The 25,432-nt window shown below is 41.3% G+C and overlaps 1 protein-coding gene across 1 annotated transcript in view; it reads left to right on the top strand.

Annotated features, from left to right (window-relative positions):
- Positions 1-23,533, top strand: part of mrpl3 (mitochondrial ribosomal protein L3) — a 55,021-nt gene extending 31,488 nt beyond the window's left edge. The window contains exons 7-10 of the mRNA XM_080201767.1: positions 4,568-4,679; positions 6,476-6,553; positions 7,576-7,653; positions 22,653-23,533. Of these exons, the coding sequence (XP_080057893.1) occupies positions 4,568-4,679; positions 6,476-6,553; positions 7,576-7,653; positions 22,653-22,802 (418 nt within the window). The 3' untranslated portion in view covers positions 22,803-23,533. The remainder of the gene's footprint in view (positions 1-4,567; positions 4,680-6,475; positions 6,554-7,575; positions 7,654-22,652) is intronic.
- Positions 23,534-25,432: the final 1,899 nt, after the last annotated feature.

Below are 25,432 nucleotides of genomic sequence, written 5' to 3'. Positions count from 1 at the left end.
AGTGTCTCAGTCACGGTGGCACGGTGGTTAGTACTGCTACCTCACAGCGCCAGAGACCCAGATTCGATTCTCAGCTTGGGGGACTGTGTGGAGTTTGCACGTTCTCTCTGTGTCTGTGTGGGTTTCCTCCAAGTGCTCCGCTTTCCTCCCACAGTCCAAAGATCTGCAGGTTAGGTGGATTGGCCATGCCACATCACCCCCTTGGTGTCAGGGGGACTAGCTAGGGTAAATGCATGGGGTTATGGGGAGAGGGCCTGCATGTGATTGTGATCGGCGCAGACTTGATGGGCCGAACGGCCTCCTCCTCCAGATAGAATAGAATCTGTAGGATTCTATTCTACATAACTAATTGGGGATCCAGATGCAAATTATTTTGCTTCTGATTAATAAATTACGAAAAGAGTAAAAGGGCATCTTTTTTGTTGAACATGTGATCATGCGTGAGTACCGCAACATTTCTGAGCAGTTGTTGGTAAAATGGTACAGCGCTGTCACTGTGACTGTTTTAATGGCCATGACTGCGTTACTTTGGTTCTCAGTGATGGGAAATGTTAAATGTGCCCTATAGTATGTAAGTGCGTGTATACTGTTTTGTACTAAAATTAATGTACATGACTAAGGATTAGATGATTAATATGGTTAAAATTAGTGTAGATGATTTACTGGTGACATGGGGGCACAATGGTTAGCTCTGCTGCCTCCCAGAGTCAGGAATCAAAGTTCAATTCCGGCCTTGGGTGACTGTGTGGAATTTGCACGTTCTCCCCATGTCTGCTTGGGTTTCCTCCAGATGCTCCGGTTTCCTCCCTCTGTCCCTCAAAGATGTGCAGGTTAGGTGGAGTGGCCATGCTAAAATTGCCCCTTGGTATCCCAAGATGGGTAAGTTAGATGAATTAGACATGATAAATATGTGGGGTTATGGGGATAGAGCGTAGAGAAGGCCTAAGTAAGATACCCTGTCGGGTTATCAGTCTAGAGTCGATGGGCCGAGTGGCCTCTGTCTGCACTGTAGGGATTCTGTGATTGTACGATAAAATGGTGTTGCTGAAGCCATGCCTATGACTGATCAGCAGTCTGCAAGCAAGTTTTTGTGTTCCCGTTAAATTAAGAATATGTGCCTACAGTGTTTTAATTTAGCAAAGAAACCTCATTTGTGTAATTACGGGTTATTTTAACACAATCTCCTTTTTTTTAATTTAACCATTTTCATCTTTAATTTGGGTTGGATCACAGTTTTAATTGAGCAGCCTTGTTTAATAATCTTTGCTGAAATAGTTTTAAGAATGTTTTGAAAACCTAAATTCAGACAGATTTTTGAGTAAAGCTGAGCAGAGTTCCTTGACAGTTAGATAAACCAACATGCCACAGGGACTAATGCCACTACCAGTGAGTCTGGGCTTCTCAGGTATTATGTGTTAAAACCCAATAACAAAACTGCAGCTTGATTGGTTTAAGCAGAAAAAGCATCTATTGATATTTACCTCTTTTTGTTCAGGGCAGCACAATGGAACAGTGGTTAGCTCTGCTGCCTCACTAGCCACACTGACCTGGGTTCGATTCCCTGATTGGCTCACTGTCTCTGTGGAGTCTCCAAGTTCTCCCTGTGTCTGCATGGGTTTCCTCCAGGTGCTCCAGTTTCCTCCCACAGTCCGAAAGATGTGCTGGTTAAGGTGCATTGGCCATGCTAAATTCTCCTGCAGTGTCTCAAGTATGGCGCCAGAGTGTGGCAACTAGGGGATTTTCACAATAACTTCATTGCAGTGCTAATGTAAGCCTACTTGTGACACTAATAAATAAACTTGAACTTAAAAAATAGGATTGAGTTTTCCATTTTATAAGGTTTTCATTTCTGCCATTGCCCTTCTTGCTGATGTACTTTCCCAACTTATTTCAGTTGTTGCCAAGAAGTACAGACAAGGAAGTTCATCAGATATATCACTGCAGAAAGAAAAGGGATAAGTTGCCCTGTGGAGCTTACATAAGAGCACTTACACTGTTCAGGGATTGAACTGGGCATGTATAAAAGGCAATGAACTGTTTTGCCCTTGCTGCCTGCCTTGTCAAAATCAGTGATGGAAAAACTACCTGGTTTTCAGTAGCCAAAATTCATATATCTTGGATTTTCTTTAGTTCAAAATCATTCAGGTGGCCATTAAATACAGTTAGCCTGTGTGTGCTCTGCACCAAGTGAAAGCAGGCTGATTTGAAGGAAAAAAAATCTTAAAACAGAGAAAGATCGGAGAGACTATCTCCTTCCCCCGCGAAGATTTAAAAGAACTTTCATCAGGAAATATGAGGGGGTGAGGTCAAGTCAAATGCAGTACTTTAAATGTGAAAATATTTTAAAATCAAAAAGATTTTAACATGGGAGTATTTCATCGTGCGTAGGAGGTGGCCCATTTAGTGAGATGGACGGATTCTTGTGAAGTGTCTGAAACATTGCAATTTGCTGCTCAGAATAAATTACAGAACAGGTCTCACCTCCACCTAATTATATATTGTTAGGAACGGAGTCTTCCCCTATTAGCAGTTTATCTATTAAATAAAAGCAAAAATACTGCAAATGCTGGAAATCTGAAATAAAAACAGGAAATGCTGGAAAAACCCAACAGGTCTGGCAACAGTTGCGGAGAGAGAAGATAGAGTTAACGTTTCACGTCCCGATGACTCTTCAGTACTGAGAGGATGCAAAACATTTAACTCTTCTCTCTCTCTCCACAGATCATAGAATCCCCACACTACAGAAGGAGCCCATTTGGCCTATTGAGTCTGTACCGACCGCATCCCACCCAAGACCCATCCCTGTAACCCCACATTTAATCCCCCTCACACTCTCAGGTCAATTTAGTGTGACCAATCAACCTAACTGCACATCTTTAGACTTGGGAGGAAACCGGAACACCCGGAGGAAACGCACGCAGACATGGAGAAAGTGCAAACTCCTCACAGTCACCCAAGCCAGGAATTGAACCTGTTCTGAGGCAGCAGTGCTAACTACTGTGCAGCCCTATGTTTTACCAGCATTTTCTGTTTTTATTACCTATGGGTTAGTCAATGTTGTATCGCCATTCCAATAATCTCACTCTTGCGCAGTATTCAACACGGTATCCAAAAGCGTGCTGGAATGTGAGCCAAGCTTTGAAACCTTAAAATAATAAAAGTTTTCATTCATCTTATTCTCAGGATTTGCTCAGCTAACCAGTTAAAGAGTTGATGCCTTTCAAAAGCTAGTTCAGGCTGCCACATGTAATGATAGTCGATAGCAAAATGGTCTTCAAATAAGCTTGAATTCATGAATTTAACATAACTTCACAAGTTGGACACGAGATATTGTTATGGATTAAAGAAAATTTCTAATTTCTCCAAACTTATGCATGTTGTTTTACTTTTGAATGGAGGTTCCCCAAACTATACCTCTTCATAGAATCCTACAGTGCAGAAGGAGGCCATTCAGCCCATCGAGTCTGCACCAACCACAATCCCCGCCCAATCCCTACCCCCACAACCCCTTGCATTTACCCTAGCTAGTCCTCTGACACTAAGGGGCAATTTAGCATGGCCAATCCACCTAACCAGCACATCTTTGGAGTGTGGGAGGAAACCGGAGCATCCAGAGGAAACCCACACAGAATGCGGAGAATGTGCAAACTCCACATAGACAGTGACCTGAGCTGGGAATCGAACCTGGCGCTATGAGGCAGCAGTGCTAAACACTGTGCCATCCAGTCTTCTGTTTAGTGTCTGGGCTCTAGTACATTCCATCTGGTGTGAAACTGCTGTGACTGCATTAATTGCTGATTACTTGGCTTGCAGGCCTTACAAGTGAGCACTTAGTACAGCATGTACGCTGCAGTATTGCAGGTGACCACCTAATCTCCCCTGCTTTTCTCAAACATGTAAATGTGCTAAGACTTGGTTCCTGCCGAATGATGGAAGCAAAGTGTCAACAGCCCAGGTTGCAAAGGTTTCCATGGTAACATTACCTGCAGAACTGGGTCACTTGTGGATCAAGCTTTACACAGAATTTTAAATTGCCAGATTAGACTTTCCCCAAAACATCACCATAGCTCTGTGCAACATTAACCATGTGCTATCCATGCGGAAGTAAAGTTTGTTTGAAAGGCAGTGAAAACTTAATAAAAAATAGATAAAATGCAGACACCTCAGTTCGTATCTGGTTGTGATTGTTTTAGAATGCTCTTTCCGGTCACAGAACGATTGCAGCACAGGAGAAAGTGACTTAGCTGCTCGGGTCTGTACTAACACTCCAATCCAACAAAACACTGGGTGCGACAATCCTGCCTTCTGCTTGTAACCAGGTCCATTGTATCTTTTCGGATAACGGTCCAATTCCCCTTTGAATGCCTCAATTATAACCGCCTCCACCATGCTCTCAAGAATGATTTATGATTCTCTCCACTGGCGCATACATGTTCTAACTTTTGATTACTTTAGTCTTTCAGTCTATTGAAAACTCCTAGAGGGATGCGTGTGAATTACGATGTGCAACTTTGAAACCGTCATTGTAAATTGAAAATATATTTCTAATCCTATGATTCTCTTGCAGAATTGGCAAAGGTTTTCAGGGAGTTATGAAGAGGTGGGGATTTAAAGGACAACCTGCAACGCATGGGCAGACCAAAACCCATAGGAGGCCAGGAGCCTCTGGCCCTGGGGGTGTAGGTATTTATTCTGTTTGTGGAAGTGGCTTTTCCAACGTCGCTGTGCCCCACAGAATGTTCAAAGCTTAAGCTGTTCCACTTTGCCACAGCACTGGCTGAAGCAGTTTGCTATTATGTTCAGTTCACTCGGGTGGGTGGTTCATGTTCCCGGCTTACTGCAGTTCTTCAAGCCAGCAATAGCTGCAGTGGCATTCACAATGATTCTAATGTCATTATTTGCATTTGAAAACACACAATTTCAGAAATTGCAACTCATTACATAGTGACACAGAGTAAATAACTAGTTTCAGAGCTTCTGGGTAATTGTTTCGTACAATAAAAAGATCAAATTTGGGGTATGGTATGTTTATTATCTTGTGTTTGTTCAAATCCAGGCCAGAAATTCCAAAGTGTTTCATGAAGCTAGCCTAGATCCTAAGTTTTTCATTTGATTTTGGCATTAGGGTGAGCATAAGATGTTTCATTCTGGGTATGATACAAATGACCCAGTGGTATAGAGGAGGCGATGGTCCAGTGGTATTATTACTGGACTATTAATCCAGAAACTCAGCTAATGTTTTGGGGACTGGGGTTCAAATCCCATTATGGCAACTGATGGAATTTGAATTCAATAAAAAAAAATCTGGAATTAAGAATCTACTGATAACCATGAAACTATTGCTGATTGTCAGAAAAACCCATCAGGTTTACTAATATCCTCTAGAGAAGGTAATCTACCATCTTTACCTGGTCTGGTCTACATGTAACGCCACAGAGTCACAGCAACTAGAGATGGACAATAAATGCTGGCCAATGACACCCATGTCCCACAAATGAATAAAAAAAGGAAGCTTTTATCAAACAAATTTTATTTAAGAACATAGTTAGAATATAATGGAAAGAATTAGGACAACTTTTACCAATTGCAAGAATTAAAAATGACACAATCCTAACAGCTAGCTATCTCTGCTGTTCCAGGTTAACCACCATCACACAGACACACACCCTTCTTTAGATTTGGCATAGCAATAAGTATGCTCCCGTGATATGGAGTTGCAGTTTTCAACACCTGTGTGAATTGGTCCTTTGAATGTTGGATCAAATCTCTAAGGCTTCCCAGTCCTGGACCTTTCCAGAAAGCCTCTGGATGGAGAGAAACAGATACACTGCCTTTTTCCACCAGCTTCTAGCAACAACTGAGAAACAAAACTAAAAACTTGAATTTTCTGTGGATAAAAACCCAGTATATCACTGACTTGTCAGTCAACCTCAATCAAACTCCACTCAACAATCTCCAAAGGACCATTAAAACCATTTAATCTGGACCATTTAGTCCAAAGTAAAATCAGTATGATGGCTATTATACTGCTTAAGTAACAATTAGAGGACACCGGCTGCAGACAACACGGTGCCGACAAAATCCTGCAAAGATCCAAGATTAAAATACATTTCTTAAAGCATAGTATTGTCACAAATTCCGATGTTTCCCTTACATTAGTCTATTGTCGTTTTGCACTTTTGAGTCACAATTTTAGCTCCATCTTAAACTTAACATGAATGATGGTGAACTTTCAAGAACTTGAATGTGTTTTCCTCCTAAAATTGCTTGTGGAATATTAGAATTCTAAGGGTAATAGATTTCTACAAACATGGCTAAACAATACAAACATTTGGGCTAGTGGGATTAACAAGGTGATTGCAATCTTTAATATGAAAAGATATTAAATCCAAGTCACTATATGCAAAGCAGTGTATTGCCTTGAGTTTATCCCATCCATTGTACTATGAGGTTTTTCTTGTCATCTTGAATGCAGGACCCTGGTAGAGTTTTTCCTGGGAAGAAAATGCCTGGAAAAATGGGAAACATCTACAGAACTGCATATGGACTGAAGGTGAGATTTACCAAGCTTACCCTATTGTGATTAACCCTGGGGTCAGAGTGGAGTACAGAGGGAGGAGAATTGTTGTACTTTCATTTCGATTGAAACGCCTTAATCTTTTTCATCAAACTTGAGATGCCTGGTACACCTACTTTATGTGACTGAATCATGATAATGGTCATGCTTGAAGGAACTAAAGTTTTTTCAAAGCTGTTTTTACAATTGAAACTGCTATAAACTATTGGGAGTCATTTTGTATCATTGAATTATATGCTGCAGAGAAGGCTAATGTTGAGGTTATTCTAAGAACTTCACCAAACCTTTAGCTCTTCCTTCTTGAGACTTGCCTATAGTCATATGCATTCTATTGCAAGTTCCATGTTTATTGCACAGTTTGTAGAAGCATTTTGCAGGACAGGTTGTTTGTCTCTTCTGTACGTTTAGACATTATCTGATGAATTCTGGTGAACAGTAGTACTTGGCTTACTCAACTATAATTATAGTTTTCCTTGCAGTGTTTGGATGGCTATTTGCAAATTGGCTGTTTTGTTTTCGTATGTTCCAACATTGACTACGCTGCAAACCAGTTTATCTGCACTTTGGGACATCACAAGGTTGTGATAGGTGCTATATGAATGCTAATTCTTTCTTTATACATAATGGGTCCCAATTAATATCTGAATTTCCTTACTCGAGAAGAATAACCAAGACATTTTGATGAGCTCAGTTTTGATGTTAATGGAGTAAAGCATAGTGCACATTGCATTTTTTTAATTTTAAGTTTTTAAATAGGAATTTTTAAAATAAGCCTTAAATAGGATGGCGTGGGGGGCTGGGGGTGAATGGCAAGGCAAATAATAAGGAATGTCACGCGCGCGCAGCTGAAACCTTTTGATCTGTGCGCTTCAAGGTGCAGGTTGGCTTTGTGTCTTGATGGAATATGTTTTGATCATGTATGCTGTCTGTAAGGTCTTTTTACATCTCTTGTTTCCACTGCAAGTTCATTTATTGGGAAGGTATTTATGCATTCATAGGTCTGGAGAGTGAACACAAAAGAGAACATCCTTTATGTTCATGGATCTGTCCCAGGGCACAAAAACTGTTTTGTGAAGGTAAGAAGATTATGAACTACAATATATTTCAATAACGAGTTGATAACAATAGTGCAATAGTAGTGTTTGCAGAGTGGAATAATTCACTCATCTCTCTATCTTTCAAATTAACGAAGCAACTATTCCCCACCTTATAACTGCAAATTATATTTGAAGACTTTTTATAGGTCTACGGTCTGCGTCCTCTTGCTGTATCCGTTTCGCTTTCTGCCTCGCCCTCATTTTCTCAAAAGCTTTTTATCCTCCTTGTTGCATTGTATATCTGACTGTCAACAATTTTAAGGAAAAGCATAAAATGGAAAATTCCAGTGAAGCATCATATTGTTATAGTTCCAGCTATAAGTGACATTGATATGAGACTGTTCTTGCTCAACTCTGATTGTAGCCAAAGCACTTCTAGCTTCTTTTACCATTTCTCATGCTCATTTTCAAAGCCTTTCGAGAATTCATCTTTGGTTGTCGCTACCTCTTGATCTGACGCTGCTTCTTGGCAACATCGTCCACAAACATAAGATCAGCTTTGCACAGTAATGCTGAAAGCACCCAACTCTTATCTCTTTACTGTAACTTCAGAGCCCCCATCCAGTACTGCTGTGCTTTCTAACTCCTTGTCCACATCCAGTCTTGGATAAGCCATAATCTCCTGATGAATATTGGAGAAAATGACAGCTGTCAATCTCATCAGCTCCATGCCCCCCTCAGGTCACTAACTCAGACTATTTTACAGCTTTGGCATCCAGTTCAAACCAGAACTGAGCTTCCAACTCTATTATATTTTCATAAGTAGTCAAGGCGGGTATAATTTTGTCTTTTAAAAAGTGTTTAGACATTACATGGGTATGATGTATAGAGAGATGTGGGCCAAATGCAGGCAATTGAAACCAGCTTTGGGTTTTAAAAAAGGGGGCAGCATGGACAGGTTGGGCCGAAGGGCCTGTTTCCATGCTGTAAACCTCTATGACCTACTTAATATTCGTCCTTTGTCTTGTCCTTTAATTCAGGATCAGTGAAACCCTGATGTATATTGTTGTCACCTGAGTTTTCATCTCCAATGCTTCCCAAGCTCCACCCTCTAAGTGTCCATTCCTCCAGTTCTCTCCATAAATGCACCATCATATCTTTGCTGAGCAAAAATGGCTCCTGTCCCCCCATCACACCCTCACCGGATCAATCAAATTTAAAATGTGTCTTTTTAAACCACTCTGTGGTCCTGCGCTTCCTATACTATTGCAACCTAATGTAGCCCTAAATCCCTTCCTTCCTCTCCCCCTCTTATGCATCATCTTCCTTTCTCCCATCACTGGGGGCATACTTTCAGCCTCTGTGTAACGAATGCCCTTTCAGAGATGAATTCTGCACCCTTTCTTAGTCTGGCCTACTTGTGACTCCAGACTGTCAGCAGTGTGGTTGACTTTTTAAAATGCCCTCTGATATGCGGTTGTAAGCCACTTGGGCCAAGGGAAATTAGGGAAAGGCAGTAAATGCTGCCTTAGCCAATGCCATCCAAATTCCATTAATAAATAAAAAGCTGTTGCTTCCCTCTCTGTATCCAGTTATTATCTCCTCTGTGATGAACAGACCCAGAGAAGAAGTAAGCTGAGGGGCACAGAAATGTGTACACTTGCAATATTTTTATCTTTATTCAAAGTGCATCACTACTGCTTGGTTCTGAATAAATTGCACAAGAATCCAGTTCAGTTGTATTTTGGAAATTAGCAAAATAATTATCATTAGGTACTCTGATATTGATCTGAACTGGCTAAAGAAAGAGCTGATCTCTCCATCCACGGTTTGACAGGTTTACATAAAATAGACGAAGAAAAACTGTTCCCAGTAGCTGATGATACAAGGACCAGAGGGCACAGATTTAAGATTTTTGGGCAGGGCGAGATGTGAGGAAGACTATTTTAGTGCAGCGAGTGGGAGTGACCTGGAACTTGCTGCCTATCAGGGTGTTTGAAGCAGACACCATCAATGATTTCAAAAGGGCACTTGAGGGCAATCAATTTGAGGGGCTGCGGGGAGAGATTGGGGGAATGGTACTAACTGGATCTCCCTACAGAGAGCTTGGATAGAGTGAATGGCGACCTCCTTATAGTATAATGGCTGAGTATTGTTTATTGTTCATTGTCCTTATCCACATCAAGTCCATTTGTGGTGGGACATTTTCCTCTTGCGCTGCTTGTGAAGACTGTAGGTTATGATGATGCAGCATAAAGCTCTGCAATGAATCTTAACTCCATGGCAGTATTTCTAAACATCCCATTCTTCTTCCTGACCTGCAAAAACAGATTCCACTCCGTCCTCCTTAATATGCTAAAATCACTGTGTGGGAAATTAAAATTTTTTGAACGATTTTCGACTGTAACCTGTTCATTCTCAGAATTTTTAACTTGTGGCACATTCCAGTACCTTCAGTCAATCCTTCCACTGACAAACTGCAAGGTTTGAAACTCAAACCTGTCTTCACAGTTTGCTAATGTACCTTTCCTCTCTTCACCCTCCACATCTGGAACCATACAGCATAACCTTGGCTTTGATTTCTCAAATTACAGAAAAATGTTTGGTTATTTTTGTTGATTCAAAATAACCCCAGAAAAGTGGGTTTAATTCCAGTGGATGTATTTGCCAAGTTCACCTTGATATTGTCACATCAGAATACTGAAATCAAAAATACTGCGGGTCTTTTCTACTTTATCACCTATCATGTCCAATTACTTTGCCTAAAAAGTAAACTTGCAGATGTTTTTTCATTCTTTTTTTTAATGGGACATGGGCATCACTGGCTGGCCAACATTTATTACCCATCCCGTTTCAGAGGGCATTTGAAAGTCAACCACATTGCTGTGGCTCTGGAGTCACATGTAGAACAGACTGGGTAAGGACGGCAGATTTCCTCCTCTAAAGGACATTAGTAAAACCAGATGGGTTTTTACGACAGTGGTTTCACGGTCATCATTAGACTTTTAATTCCAGATTTTTATTGAATTCACATTTCACTATCTGCTGTGGTGGGATTCAAGCCCGGGTCCCCAGAGCATTACCCTGGGTCTCTGGGTTGCTATTCTAGTGATAATTCCACTGTTCCCATTTTATTAATATTCCTGAGCAAACTAATATACTAGACACAGCTAAATGGAAAGAAAAGCCAAAATATCTTATGTAAAGCCCAATAATAAAATCTGATACATAAATTTGCATCTTCAAATCAGCTTCTACCTGTCAGTTTGAATATAGGACAGGCTCTTGTACAGCTACAAGATTTAGCCATTGAGAAATTGTAAAACAGTGGAGCAACTTAACCACATGTGGTGCTTGTTTTGCTTACAGCATGCTGTGCGTTTAATTTGTTTTAGAAGAATAAGAAATGCAAATCGTTGTCATTTATTACCACCAGTAAGTCAAACGTCAAAGTGCTTACCCCTGAACTTCTGCAAAGAAGCTCATATAACATGTCAAGTTTAGTGAGCATTACTCTGATCATTTTATGTGCTCTCCATCCTAGATTTATATCAAACGCTGCCTTGTTTCAACCTAACATCTCCAGCTAGTTGATCTGACGGGTTTGTTCCTAATTATTTTAGCTAAAGCTAAGCTTGGTGCACTCTCTTCTTAACCACGCAATTGTCACTGACTAGCTTCAGTGACTTTGTGAGTGTCTTTGTTTTCTCACGCACTAGTCCCAAGACAGATTGAAGAACTTGAGTCATAAACAGGAATTGATGTGGAATCTGCTTGATCGTGACAGCTGCTCCTTTTAGGAAATAAAATCTGGTTGCCAAAGATCACCTGTTTCAAAAGCGTGCCCTGTTCAAAGGGAATAGATAATCATAAAAATCTGCTGACGTCGCAGTTCTTGCAGCTGTGCCTACCGTGTGTTCAGAAGCATCATGTACCTCATTAATAAGCAAATTTATACAGATGATTAAATTACTAAGCATAATGCTTAACGTTATTTAATACAGAGGTCTTGACAGTGCTGTGTTTGTAGGTTGGGCCACCCATTAGATGCCAAAGGCTGATCTGTAGCAAGCTGCGAGAAGTGAAGTTGGGGCATTTTGCTGGAATTACGAGAGTTATTCCTTCTACGACAGTCTACTATATTAGAAAAAAAATGTTGGGAGATGAGATGAGCTTCACAGTATATAAACTGAATGTTTAAGAATGGTGCTGGAATATTGACGATACAGTCAGTGGGATAGAGATTTGATCTCTGTTATGCTTAATTTTAACTCTGTTGTGTGATTGTTGAAGAGGAGAAAATGACCGGAAGAACAAGGCTGTGGTTGATTTAGTACCCAAAATCATAACTGAATGTTAATTACGCAACTCACCTATCTCACCAAGAAATTCTAGAATATTGGGTCAATGTGAGTTGCTCCATAAATGCTTAGCCTTTAGATCATTAAACTTGAATATTTTCTCTCTTTTTGATCTCTCTGCCCTTCAATCTCCATCTCCGATCTGAGGGAACTCACAGGCACTTACTGTTTAAATCTCTGCTGAAGCTACTTTGAAAACATTAATTGGGAAGTATTGGGGAATGGGCCAATGTGACTGGATTTCTGATTTAACTTTCCTCCCTCTCTGTGGGACAGCGAGATCAATAATTCAAACGTGTGGAGATTTGGACTCTTAGGAGCTGAAGCTTTCAAGTAAGATAGCTTGAGACCACCTTGAATGTGTTCATTTGACTGTAGATGTGTGCTTGATTGTAGCTTTCTTTTATTATTTTGATGAAATCTGGGCATCACAGATGAGGTCAGCATTAGTTGCTCATTCCTAATTGCCCTTGAACTAAGTGGCTTGCTAGGCTTTTTCAGAGGTCAGTTAAAACATTGCTATGGGTCTGGAACAACATACAGGAAGGACAACAAATTTCCTTCCCTAAAGGAAAGGACATTGGTGAACCAGATGGGTTTTTACAATAGTTCATGGTCACTATTACTGAGACTATATATTCCAGATTTTATTCATTGAATTTTAATTCTATCAGTTCCCATGATGGGATTTGAACCCATAGATCTTAGGACTATGAGTGTCAGTGATATTACCACTACACCATCATCTCATGTCCTGATCTCTCTTCCTTACTGAGGGAACTAATACAGTGGGATTGAAACCCAGTGCTATGTTTCGGGCAGGTTGTGTCAAAATCTCTTTGGTTAATAGACCAGTTAGAAATACAGCACTCAGTAGTTTCTGCTAGTGGATTTACTGAGGACAATGACTAGTGGTCATGAGTGATTTTGTAAGAATTAGCATTTTGTTGAGGCCCTGTGCATTTTCAATTAGTTGTATTGACTTAGAAATTATCATATTTAAAAAAAGATTTTCTCAAGAAAAGATCAGCAGATGTGTGAGAATTTATCCTACACATCAACGCATGCCAAACACCACACTTTGTAACCTGGTTATCAACATGATCTGTACATGATGAAAGATAAGACATTGGGACATGAAATGGGAGCTGCAGATGTCCAAGGCAGGTGTTCAGATTGCAACGCCGGCCATTCATGAGCCAAGTACAATTTAATTTTCAGGGAGGCGATGGCCTAGTGATACTATCGCTAGACTGTTAATTCAGAAACTCAACCAATGTTCTGGGGACCCGGGTTCGAATCCCACCACGGCAGAAAGTGGAATTCGAATTCAATAAAAAAAATCTGAATTAAGAATCTACTGATGACCGTGAAACCATTGTCATAAAAACCCATCTGGTTCACTAATGTCCTTTAGGGAAGAAAATCTGCCACCCTTACCTGGTCTGGCTTATATGTGACTTCAGAGCCACAACAATATGGTTGACTTTCAACTGCCCTCGGGCAATTAGGGATGAGCAATAAATGCTGGCTAGCTAGCCAGCCAGCGATGCCCATGTCCCATGAATGAATAAACAAAATGATTATATACTGAGGAACTTTATTCTGGACAGGGTAGATTGGAGAAACTATTCCTGTTCATAGAACTGCTAAGAGCCAGAGGGCACAGTTTAATTGTCAGAAGAAGCAGTGGCAATGTGAGGAAGAATGTTTTCACACAGCGAGTGGTTGGGATCTGGAACGTGCACGGCCTGAGAATGTGATGCAGGCAGGGTCAATCAAAAGGGAAGTTGGGTCATTATCTGGAAGGGAAAGGACAAGAGAATGGCACTCGGTGAATGTTCTCGGAGATATCCAGCACATACACTTAAGGCCTCCTTCTGCTCTCTTAACCATTCTGCGATGCCCTTTTCTGTTTACAAACTTACACAATCTTCAGTCTTGCATGCAATTGTAAAATATTGCACTTTGTCCAGAAAGTTCCTTTAGCTTCATTAATTGTCCAGTAATTAATTTGTGGCGTCAGTCTCCACCACCCATTTCTCCAAACTTGAGCAAATGCTTTTCAGAGATGCCATCTGCGATATAAGAAGTCATTATTTGTAGGCTTCTGGATGAATAACATTAGACAGAGAAAATTAGCTGTTCATCGATTGAAATTGTGGTGATGATTACTATTCTTACTAAGGCTGATGTGCTCAATTTACCCCCCCATTATTACCTTTGTTCCTGGACATTCCTATTACGAACTGTTCAGTGTCTGTAATGAGTTCCCATTATGTTTTTCCTACACAAGCAGAGAAAAAAGTTGAATCCATAGTTTGTGTTGAGTGAATTAAACATCCCATTTTCAGTCACTTTGACCATCTTGCTAACCGATCATTTTACATCATCTAAAATATTAAGAAATCAGTACTGATAGTGGCTCTAAAGGAGGACAGTTCAAACCAATTAGAATTTTTTTTAGGAGCCGGTTCCTGTCGCCAGGCAAAAAATTAACCATCATCTCCACAGCCCCAACCCCTCAGAATTAAATGACAAACCGTTTTGATTTGATAGTTCAATTTTTCTGTACTTATTGATTTTTGTTCGCTTGCTATCAAACCTAAGAGATGATTAATAATAGGAAGTCAACAGTAAATTTGGATGGTACAGTTATATTGATTTGATGTTTGGAACAAGGTGCATACAGATGTAAATAATGCAGTTATGATCCCAGTTTTTGTTTAGCTGGATGGGAAGATCCCGGAATGGAATCATCACTCTAAAGACTGTAACATACTTCTTGTTGGGAAACACGGAGGAACAGCCACGGGACCGCTAATTAGTTTTAACAAATTTGATTTATTAAACCTGAAAAAGTTAATTATGACAAAATATTACTTTACTTTCCCCCTCCCTCCAGCTTCACAAACTGCACAGATTTTAAGGTTAGCACACAGTACAAAATATATCTTGGGCTATAATGGTCTCGGTAACACAAAGTCCCTTTAAACACACAGGCTAGCTGTGGTAGGACACACCCTCGCTCCAAATCTGATTGAAGTTCTGTGGATTTCTCCTCTGAATTCCTGTGACACATGCACCAGTTGATGGTGACTGACAGTTGCTTGGCAGTTAACTATTGGTCACCATCAACTGGTGTAATCTTCAAGGCAGTGCCTCCACCAATTTTGTAGTCTCCATGACAGTGCCTCTACCAATCATAATCCACTTGCCAACCACTCAGCAGTCTTTTCATAACGGTAAAAATTGTTTTTCCCTTATACTTGTTTTCTTGCAGTGTCCTGATGACTGCAAGATGAAAACTTTGACAAGTCTCTTTTGTTCAGCAGTACTCAAGTCCTGCATTACCAAACAGCTTGTCATGCAACTGGATTCACACCAAAATGTGAATGTAGTTGTCCTGGGTGCTGCCTTCACCATCTCAAGGGAAATCTCTAGTCCCCATCAGGCTGAAATTATGCTCCCAGGATCACATTTGCTTTTCTGATTAATATAAAGCCAGCACTGTTGGTAGACAGAGAAGACTGAGTATTCAGGTGGTTCTGAGTAATTCTGGCATGTGTTTATGTCCTCTCCTATTTAAGAGGGTGTGTGACATAATGAACTGGATGTAAAAGTAAGACCTTTGTCATTAGTGGGAAGTTAGCAGAGTGCCTGACATAGTTGTGCTGGTTTACTGCATGGAAACAGGCTCTCCAGCCCAACTTGTCCTTACTGCCCAGTTTTAACCACTAAGCTAGTCCCAGTTGTCTGCATTTGGTCCATATCCCTCTATTCATGTAACTAAGTGCTTTTTAAAAGGCAAAATTGTACCCGTCTCTACTACTGTCTCTGGCAGCTTGTTCCAGACACTCACCAACCTGTGTGTGAAAGAATTGCCCCTCTGGACTCTCTTGTATCTGTCCCTTCTTACCTTAAGCCTATGCCCTCTAGGTTTAGACTCCCCTACCTTTGGGAACCGGTGTTGACTATCTACCTTGTCTATACTCCCCATTATTTTATCTATCTCTGTAAGATCACCCTAAGCCTCCTACGCTTCAGGGAAAATAATCCCAGTCTATCCAACCTCTTCTTATAACTCAAACCATCAAGTCCTGGTAGCATCCTAGTAATCTTTTCTGTGCTCTTTATAGTTTAATAATATCCTTTCTATAATAGGGTGACACAGATTTGAATTACTCCTCTATGATCGTGACACCTGAGAAAAAATTCATCCCCGGGTTACAGTTTTGTGCCTGAGTGGCCAGTTTAACAGTGTGTTGCTGGTGACCTTGAAGCTGGTTATCTTTCACCTTATTAGTTCCAAATTGTGTGCAAGATGAGGGGTGAGGAGCAAGGGCACTGTCAAAATTGGAACAATTTGTATCCTTAACTCAAAAAAATATAATTTGTGACCTAGAAGCACTGACAGTACTCCACATATCTAATGGATCAATACCTGTCTAGTACCATGGGTCCAAATAACACTGCTGTCCACTTTCAAGGTTCAGTTGTTCCGCTTTATTGGATGGGTTGATGGCTGAAATCTTGGGATGAATTTATTTGTGTTATTACAGATTGCTGCACAAAATCTTGCCTGTTAAATGAAAAAGGTGCAATATGAATCATTTATTCGCTGAGCCACAGAAATATCCTTCACTACGGTGGAGGGAAAAAATGAAATTTGAGCCAGCTGCTTATTTTAAAGCAAACAAAATTAATTAGTGCATTAATCATTGCAGAATTGGAAAGCAAGTGATTGAAGTTGCTTCCCAGTGTCTGTTGTGTATGTCACCCCAGTACTAAACAGGTTTGGAAATGTGCTACTTTTCGATTGCAACAATATCCTGTTATGTTTAAGAGTTATTAATTGGTGCAAGTTTATTTTAACTAATTAATTTAAATTGATGTTGTCTTAAAAATATGAATCTAGCTCCTTTTTAGAATGTATGCTTTTTCAGAAAATGAACAACTTGCAGTTTATTTAACATAGAAAATTCCAAAATTTAGAATCATAGAATCCAGCAGTGCAGTAGGAGGCTACTTGGCCCATCAAGTCTGTGTCGACAAGGATCCCACCCAAGCTCTATTCCCATAAGCCCATGCGTTTATCTTAGCTAGTCCCCCTGACACGAAGGGGCAATTTAGCATGGCCAATTCACCTAACCTGCACGTCTTTGGACTATGGAAGGAAACTGGAGCACCTGAAGGAAACCCACGCAGACACAGAGAGAACGTGCAGATTCCGCACAGACAGTGACCCAAGCCAGGAATTGAACCCGGGTTCCTGGCGCTGTGAGACAGCAATTCTAACCACTGTGCCACCGCTTAGATTCCTGATTCTGTCAAGCAAACTTGCTATTATTTGCCAGAAATTGTGTGCTCTGTATTTCTGACTCCCCACAATGGTTTTATTAGTAAAGGGCAGAGGAAGTGAGTATGATTGATATCGCACTAGCTGGTTCTCAAATCTCTGCTTTCAGCAAATAAAGCAATTTCCGTAAGCATGTCCACACCCATTATGATCTGAAACTTAGACTCTTGCAACTACCATGGCCAAAGCAAGGGTGACAAGAATTTAGCCCATTACCCTCACCGTGGTCTGAAGCACCAGATGCGTTGCCTGCTTGCTCTGCAAGACAAGAGGTCAAATTCATCCCATCATCTGTGTTTAGTTTTACTGCTAGGGGAGGCAATGGCCTAGTGGTATTATCTCTGGACTATTAATCCTGAAACTCAGCTAATATTCTGGGGACCCAGGTTTGAATCCCGCCATGGCAGATGGTGGAATTTTAATTCAATAAAAAATATCTGGAACTAAGAATGTACTGATAACCATGAAACCATTGTTGATTGTCAGAAAAACCCATCTGGTTCACTTATGTTCTTTAGGGAAGGAAATCTGCCGCCCTTACCTCACCTGGTCCACATTTGATTCCAGAGCCACAACAATGTGGTTGACTCTCAACTGCCCTCCAAGGGCAACTGGGGATGGGCAATAAATGCTGGCCCAGCCAGTCTTGCCCCTATCCCATGAATGAATGTTTGAGAAAAATCTGTGTTAGTTAGTAAATCCCATCCCAGAGTTAGCTTGTGATCCATTCCTGATGCACGTGAATATCTGACAAGAAAAATCAACAGTTTAACTCACGATCTCATTCTCTGCAACTTGTTCCTCTTAGTAATCTATTCTTTCACCTTCTGAGAATGTAGGTCTGATGTGCCATACTAGAACACCGTTGAACCTGAGTGCATTCCAGGTTAACCAGGGCCGTTTTATATTATTGTCACAGGCTCCACAGTGTTAGTTTCTGAACAGTACTGGCATCTTCCAGTGGACAAATTAATCTTTACTTTTCCCCCCATCAGCAATGATTGTACTTGTACCACGGATAGACCAGTGCAAATAAAAATGGCGAGAAAAGGCAATAATGGAAGAAACATCTCACAGCAAGGAAATTTTTTTTAAATCTAGACTTTTGTACATAGTCCTGAGCACTGTTTGATTATGGATTTACAGTTTTTTTAATAAGAAACTGAAATGCAACAGGCAAGTGGATGGAATTGTGAACGCATAAAGAGATTTATACTGATCCCCATGGAATTCTCCTGCTGCAATTAACCTGGGACTTGAATGCTGTGGTTAGATTAAGGCATCAAGTCACATTTTGAAATGTGAACACAAGGTGTTCGAAAAGGGGGTAAGTTTTCAAAATCTGGCTTACTGGGTTGGGGAACCTTCTATCTGTTGTTAAAGCATCAAAATACTTTGCCAAAGAAGGAGAAGAGAGCAGCAATGAACAAAAAGCTTTTGTCATCGAGGTAGGTTTTAAAGGAGGAGTAACAAGTGGTTTTGGCTTGTTAGAAGGTCCAGTAGAGCTTGATATAGTCCAGTCAGACCCGGCAATGGATGGCTAAACTACTTGTGCACCAGGTGCATCAGAGTTTAGGCCCATTAGACCTGAAGAAGCAAAGTTTTAGGATAAATGGGGAAGGACATCCAGGATATAAGTGAGGAACTATTTTGCAGCTCGGTGGCACAGTGGTCAGCAGTGCTGCCTCACAGCGCCAGGGACCCAGGTTCAATTCCAGCTTTTGGTGACTGTCCATGTGGAGTTTGCACTTTCTCCCTGTGTCTGTGTGGGTTTCCTCCAGGTGCTTTGGTTTCCTCCCATACTGCAAAGATGTGCAGGTAGGTTAGGTACGTTAGCCATTGTAAATGCCCAGGGATAGAGTGGAGGGAAGGGCTAGAGCATTGGGATTCTATGATTCTAAAGGCCATTTCAGGTGATGTACTGAAATCTGTTCTCTGGAATATGAGACTTCTGTTTGGATGTTGAAGTATATATGATCATTGTATGGTGGAGTTTCTGTTGCAGATGGAGGAGGAGAAAGTGGGTTCCCGGACACGTGTCCTTTGTTTGAATAGAGGGGAGTATGGTAGGATGAGAGAAGAATTGGCGAATGTGGACTGGGGGAGCGCGTTGGAAGGTAGGTCTGCTGAGGAGCAGTGGAGGATCTTTAAGGAGATCTTTCTTGGTGCTCAGCAGAAATTTATTCCGATGGTTAAAAAGGACAGTAGGAAGAGAGGTAATAAGCCGTGGATAACGAAGGAGGTGAAGGAAAGTGTTAAATTAAAAGCGGAGGAATTTAGAGTAGCTAAGAGCAGTGGGCGAGAAGAGGATTGGGAGAGGTTTAAATGTCAACAAAGATTGACAAAAAAGTTGATAAAGGAGGGTAGAAGAAGCTATGAAGCTGGGCTAGCGCTTAATATAAAAAAGGATAGCAAGAGTTTTTATAAATATATAAAAAGGAAGAGGCTGGCTAGGGTGAACGTTGGTCCCTTAGCGGATGAGAAAGGGGACCTAGTGGTAGGGGATGGGGATATGGCTAAGGTCTTGAATAACTTTTTTGTTTCTGTCTTCACGGAGGAGGACGTGAATAATTTGCCGGGTGTTAGCGATGGAAAGGTGGTAGGACTGGAGGGTCTTAATGACATTACTGTTACTAGAGAGGTGGTGCGCAACAGACTGGAGGGGCTGATTGTGGACAAGTCCCCAGGACCGGATGGAATGCATCCGAGGGTTCTGAAAGAAATGGCGGAGGTGATAGTGGATGCCTTGGTGGTTATTTTCCAGACGTCGCTGGATTCCGGGGAAGTGCCGGAGGATTGGAAAACGGCTAATGTTACGCCGTTGTTTAAGAGGGGTGCCAGGCAAAAGGCGGGGAATTACAGGCCGGTTAGTTTAACGTCTGTGGTAGGTAAAATGTTAGAATCCGTCATTAAGGAGGAAATTGCGAGGCATCTTGAAGGGAATTGCTTGATAGGGCAGACGCAACACGGTTTCATTAAAGGGAAGTCGTGTCTGACAAATTTACTGGAGTTCTATGAGGATGTGTCTAGGGCGGTGGATAGAGGAGAGCCGGTGGATGTGGTCTTTCTGGATTTTCAGAAGGCGTTTGATAAGGTACCTCACAAGAGGTTACTGCAGAAGGTCAGAGGACATGGAGTTGGGGGTAGGGTGTTAGCGTGGATAGAGGATTGGTTGTCAAATAGGAGGCAGAGAGTGGGGGTCAATGGGTGCTATTCGGATTGGCGGTTGGTGACTAGTGGGGTGCCCCAGGGGTCGGTGCTGGGGCCTCAGCTATTTACCATTTATATAGATGATCTGGAGGAGGGAACCGAGTGTAGGGTGTCGAAATTTGCTGATGACACCAAGATTGGGGGAAAGGCAAATTGTGCGGAGGGTGTGGAGAGTCTGCAGAAGGATCTAGATAGGCTGGGCGAATGGGCCAGGAAATGGCAAATGGAATTTAATGTTGGCAAGTGTGAGGTGGTCCACTTTGGTAGGAAGAATGGTAGGAAGGACTATTACTTACGTGGCGAAAAACTGCAGCAGGCGACGGTGCAGAGGGACCTCGGGGTCCTTGTGCATGAGTCGCAAAAACCCAGCCTGCAGGTGCAGCAGGTGGTCAGGAAGGCGAATGGGATGCTGGCCTTCATAGCGAGGGGGATTGAATATAAAAGTAGGGAGGTCTTGCTGCAGCTGTATAGGGCATTGGTGAGGCCGCAGCTGGAGTACTGTGTGCAGTTTTGGGCGCCGCACCTGCGCAAGGATATTTTGGCCTTGGAGGGAGTGCAGAGGAGGTTTACTAGGCTGATACCGGAGTTGAGGGGGTTGAGCTATGAGGAGAGGCTGAATAAACTAGGCTTGTACTCGTTAGAGTTTAGAAGAATGAGGGGAGATCTCATTGAGACGTATAAGATGATGAATGGGATGGATAGGATAGAGGTGGAAAGACTCTTCCCGCTCAAAAAAGACAGTAGGACTAGGGGGCACAGCCTCAAGATAAAGGGGGGGCGGTTCAGAACGGAGTTGAGGAGGAACTTCTTCACTCAAAGGGTGGTGAATCTCTGGAATTCTCTGCCCGTTGAAGTGGTGGAGGCTGCCTCGCTAAATATTTTTAAGAAGCGGGTTGATGGGTTTTTGATAAGAGAAGGGATTAAGGGTTATGGGGAGAGGGCGGGAAAGTGGAACTGAGCCACGACAGATCAGCCATGATCTTATTGAATGGCGGGGCAGGCTCGAAGGGCCAGATGGCCTACTCCTGCTCCTATTTCTTATGTTCTTATGTTCTTATGTATGCAGTAAAACTTTGACAGTCTGAAGTTTGTTTGGTTTAATGTAAATTGAGTCTGAGCTCAAAGAAGAACAGGGGATTTATCTTTGCTGTCCTGGCTAATGTTAATCCTTCAATTACTTGTGTAAATTGGCTGCTCTGTTTCCTATATTAGAATAGTGACTACATTTATACTTCAGTGGCTGTAAAATCTGAGATCATGAAAGGCGTCATATAACAATACAAATCCTTCTATTGAACGCCCAGGATCATTTCAGTATTTGCAGTGGGTCCAGCAGAGATTGTCTGCATTTATCACAGTTGGCCGTACACAAAGGTCACACAATAAAGCAAAATGATACAGATGCTTAATAAATGGAAACACAGAATGCTGGAAGCGCTCAGCTGGTCAGGCACCATCTGTGGAGACAGAATGATAGATGGAGTTAGCATCTTAGGTCAGTGACCTTTTTTGTTAGAACCCAGGGTTATATTTCACATTATTAACTGTTGTGGTCAGTTCATTACAGGATTTGCCAGGAATAGCATAGTGTACGTGCTCTGCATCTGACTCGAAAGACCAGATTATTCTGTTGAAATGAAAATGCAGAACAGCCTTCAACCAAATTAAGAATTTTCCACAAGAATTGGTTTTATAGTTGGTTTGGAAGTGTCAAACACTGAACTTTGTCAGTGGTGTTTAGCACATTAGAAGTTAAAGTAAAAGTTTATTAGTCATAAATAAGACATACATTAACACTGCAATGAAGTTATTGTGAAATTTCCCCTAGTCGCCACAGTCCAGCGCCTGTTCGGGTTAATGCACCTAATCATGTCTTTCAGAATGTGGGAGGGAACCGGAGCACCCAGAGGAAACCCATACAGACATGGGGAGCACATGCAAACTCCTCATAGACAGTTACCCAAGCCGGGAATTGAACCTGGGTCCCTGGTGCTGTGAAGCAGCAGTGTTAACCATCTGTGCTACCATAGCACCCATACTCATTTTGACTGATTTGAAGATGTAGTTTTTGTTTCACTGTGCCTTATTTTGTTTTAATTTTATCCCAGGTCAATGACACCACACTGCCAACTCATCAGGAAGACAATAAGAACCCACCATTCCCAACTTACTTTGCTGATGGGGATGAGCAGCTGCCAGAAGACATGTTTGATGAAGCAATGTTCCAGTTCTCTGCACCCTCTATCGTTGAGTCCTAGCGTTCAACGCTCCGAGGTGTTCCCTTGGCGAATTCTTGTATCTCTGTTATCAAGTCTACTTTACCCAAAGACCTTTATTTCCATGTGATTGGCTAGTCTGCTGGATGAGGTTTGGAGGAAAAAAAGGAGTAATAGTGGGTCACAGAACAAAGTGTTAACCATGAATTGAAAATACAACAATGGTTTAAATAGAGAATACTTGAAAGGGTTTTTTATAACTTTTGGGTTAATTGGATGACCCAGAATGATTTTAAGCAACGTGAGTTTGTTGGTTGCTGAATGATGTTCTAAAAGAAGAAAAAGTCCTGCTACAGAACTGTGACCATCTTATTCTTTGTAACCCAGTTATGGACTGCTGAATCAACCACTTTATGTAGTTCAATTACATAACATCATGGAAGGACATTCTTCTGAAGTGCTGATAATCAGGGCTGGGAAGTCACCGGCAGAAAATATACATAAATTAAAACATTTGTAGAAAATAATAATCTTCTCGGTGATTCATTGATTTGATTTATTATTGTCACATATTAACATACAGTGAAAAGTGTTGTTTCTTGTGTGCTAGACAGACAAAACATACCATTCATAGAGAAAGGAGGAGAGAGAGTACAGAATGTAGTGATACAGTTTGGTCTGAGTAGTTTAAAATATTTTAAAATTATTTGGGTAGCACAATGATTTACACTGCTGCCTCACAGCAGCAGGGACCCAGGTTCGACTCCTGGCTTGGGGGGGGGGGGGGGGGGGGGTCACTGGCTGTGTGGAGTTTGCACATTCTTAATGTATCTGTGTGGGTTTCCTATCACAGTCCAAAGATGTGTAGGTTAGGTGGATTGGCCATGCTAAATTACACCTTTAGTGTCAGAGAGTAAATGCATGGGGTTATGGGGATAGGGCCTGGGTGGGATTGTGGTCAGTGCAGACTCGATGGGCCAAATTGCCTCCTGCACCTATGATTCTGCTGCAGTGTAATAAGGATTTGCCCTGTACTATTATGTAGTAATGTAAGACATTGGGGAAGGCTCTGGTTCAATCTTTTTTTTGCTGTGTTAACTAATCGCTGAAAGGCAAAGTTATTGAAGCTGAACTGCAATGTTCAAAGCTTCCTGACAAATATATCATGCGTAGTAACATACTATCAAACACTGTCATCTCTGTCATTAGATGACACATTAATTCTGTGAAAACGCTTAGCATCTTTCCTTGCTGCTACCAGCTCGCGTACAAGGGAAGCACCAGCCAAGCACGTTACATGATACAACATGATGGAATTTGATGGTAAACACCAGATGACTTGTTTTCATTGCAGCATGACAGTGTAAAATAGATTAAATGCCTTGTGCTTTGAAAAGGAATGTGTCAAAAAAAGTTTTCGCCATTTCTGTTTCCTGAATTCCATACTCGATCAGCAATATCTCCGGGTGCTCTGGTTTCCTCCCACACCCCAAAAACGTGCACTTAGGCTGATTGGTGTAACAAATTGTCCCTAAATTAGTCTTCCCCAATTGGCATAGATAAAGGTCATAGGTAGAGGAGGGCACTTATAATGTTAAATGGCGGCACAGGCTCGTTGGGCCAAAGGGCCTGTTTCCTGTGCTGTGCTGTTCTTTGTAATATCAACTGATTTGACCCCTTTATACTTGGGTTTAAATTTTGCAACCATTTTAGATTCTATATTGTCGCAAGTGGCTTATCCATGCTCACATGCAGTTAATTTAACTTGTCAGCTTGTTCTATACAACTATCAGAGTCGTCTAATCTCTGGGCGCTAATTAAATTGGGGTATATATATCTGCTGTCCTTCATGTTGTGAGGATAGAATTTTTATTAGCAGTCTTGTAGCAGTTCTGAATAATTTTACACTTTTTAATCTAGGACCTGAAGGCATATTGCTTGAAAGCTACAGCATTCCTGGACTGTTTCTGATAGGTCAGTGCAGGACAAGCAGCATCTGCAGTATTTATGTGTTTTGATTATGTTTCAAATTACTTGAAGGTCAGTTGAATATAAGAGCTTGGATTTCACCCTAGTAATCACAATCAAACTCCGTGTCCACAGTCATTACTCTAAAACTTGACAACTTTTGGAGTCTGCATATGCACAGTTAAATGTGAAAATTGGGAAGATGTTGCCACTGATTTTGCACTTTTCCATTGCATGCATTGTTGAAGTGCCAAAGATGGCAACCAATTGGAAATCATTGCATTGATACGACCTTCCTCTTTAATGCTGCAATATTGCTTTAAACCCCCTCCCCTGCAAAAAAAATACACTTTGTTCATGATATTAGATTTTTAATGGTGTGTTAAGTCATAACTACCACTGAACAGCCCTTTTGACCCAAAAAACTAGCTTTAGATAAAAGCAAAATACTGTGGATGCTGGAATCTGAAACAAAAACAGAAAATGCTGGAAAATCTCAGACAGCATCTGTGGGGAGAGAAGAGGGCCAATGTTTTGAGTCCAGAGTGCTGGTTTTATATTTGTGCACTCAAGTTCCATTATAATAATTCCAGTTTTTTTTAATGCCTTTGACATTTCAGCTTCTAATATATATATGTCCCAAACTTTGTTTCATTCTAAAATGTATAAGGTCTGATGAATTGTCTGGTTTGCAACTGAAAATT

The sequence above is a fragment of the Carcharhinus amblyrhynchos genome, chromosome 2 (assembly GCF_965287045.1).
Source record: "Carcharhinus amblyrhynchos chromosome 2, sCarAmb.v2.hapA, whole genome shotgun sequence".
Lineage (NCBI taxonomy): Eukaryota > Metazoa > Chordata > Chondrichthyes > Carcharhiniformes > Carcharhinidae > Carcharhinus > Carcharhinus amblyrhynchos.
Note: the sequence above shows the minus strand (reverse complement) of the source record. Positions and strands in the feature narration are given on the sequence as shown.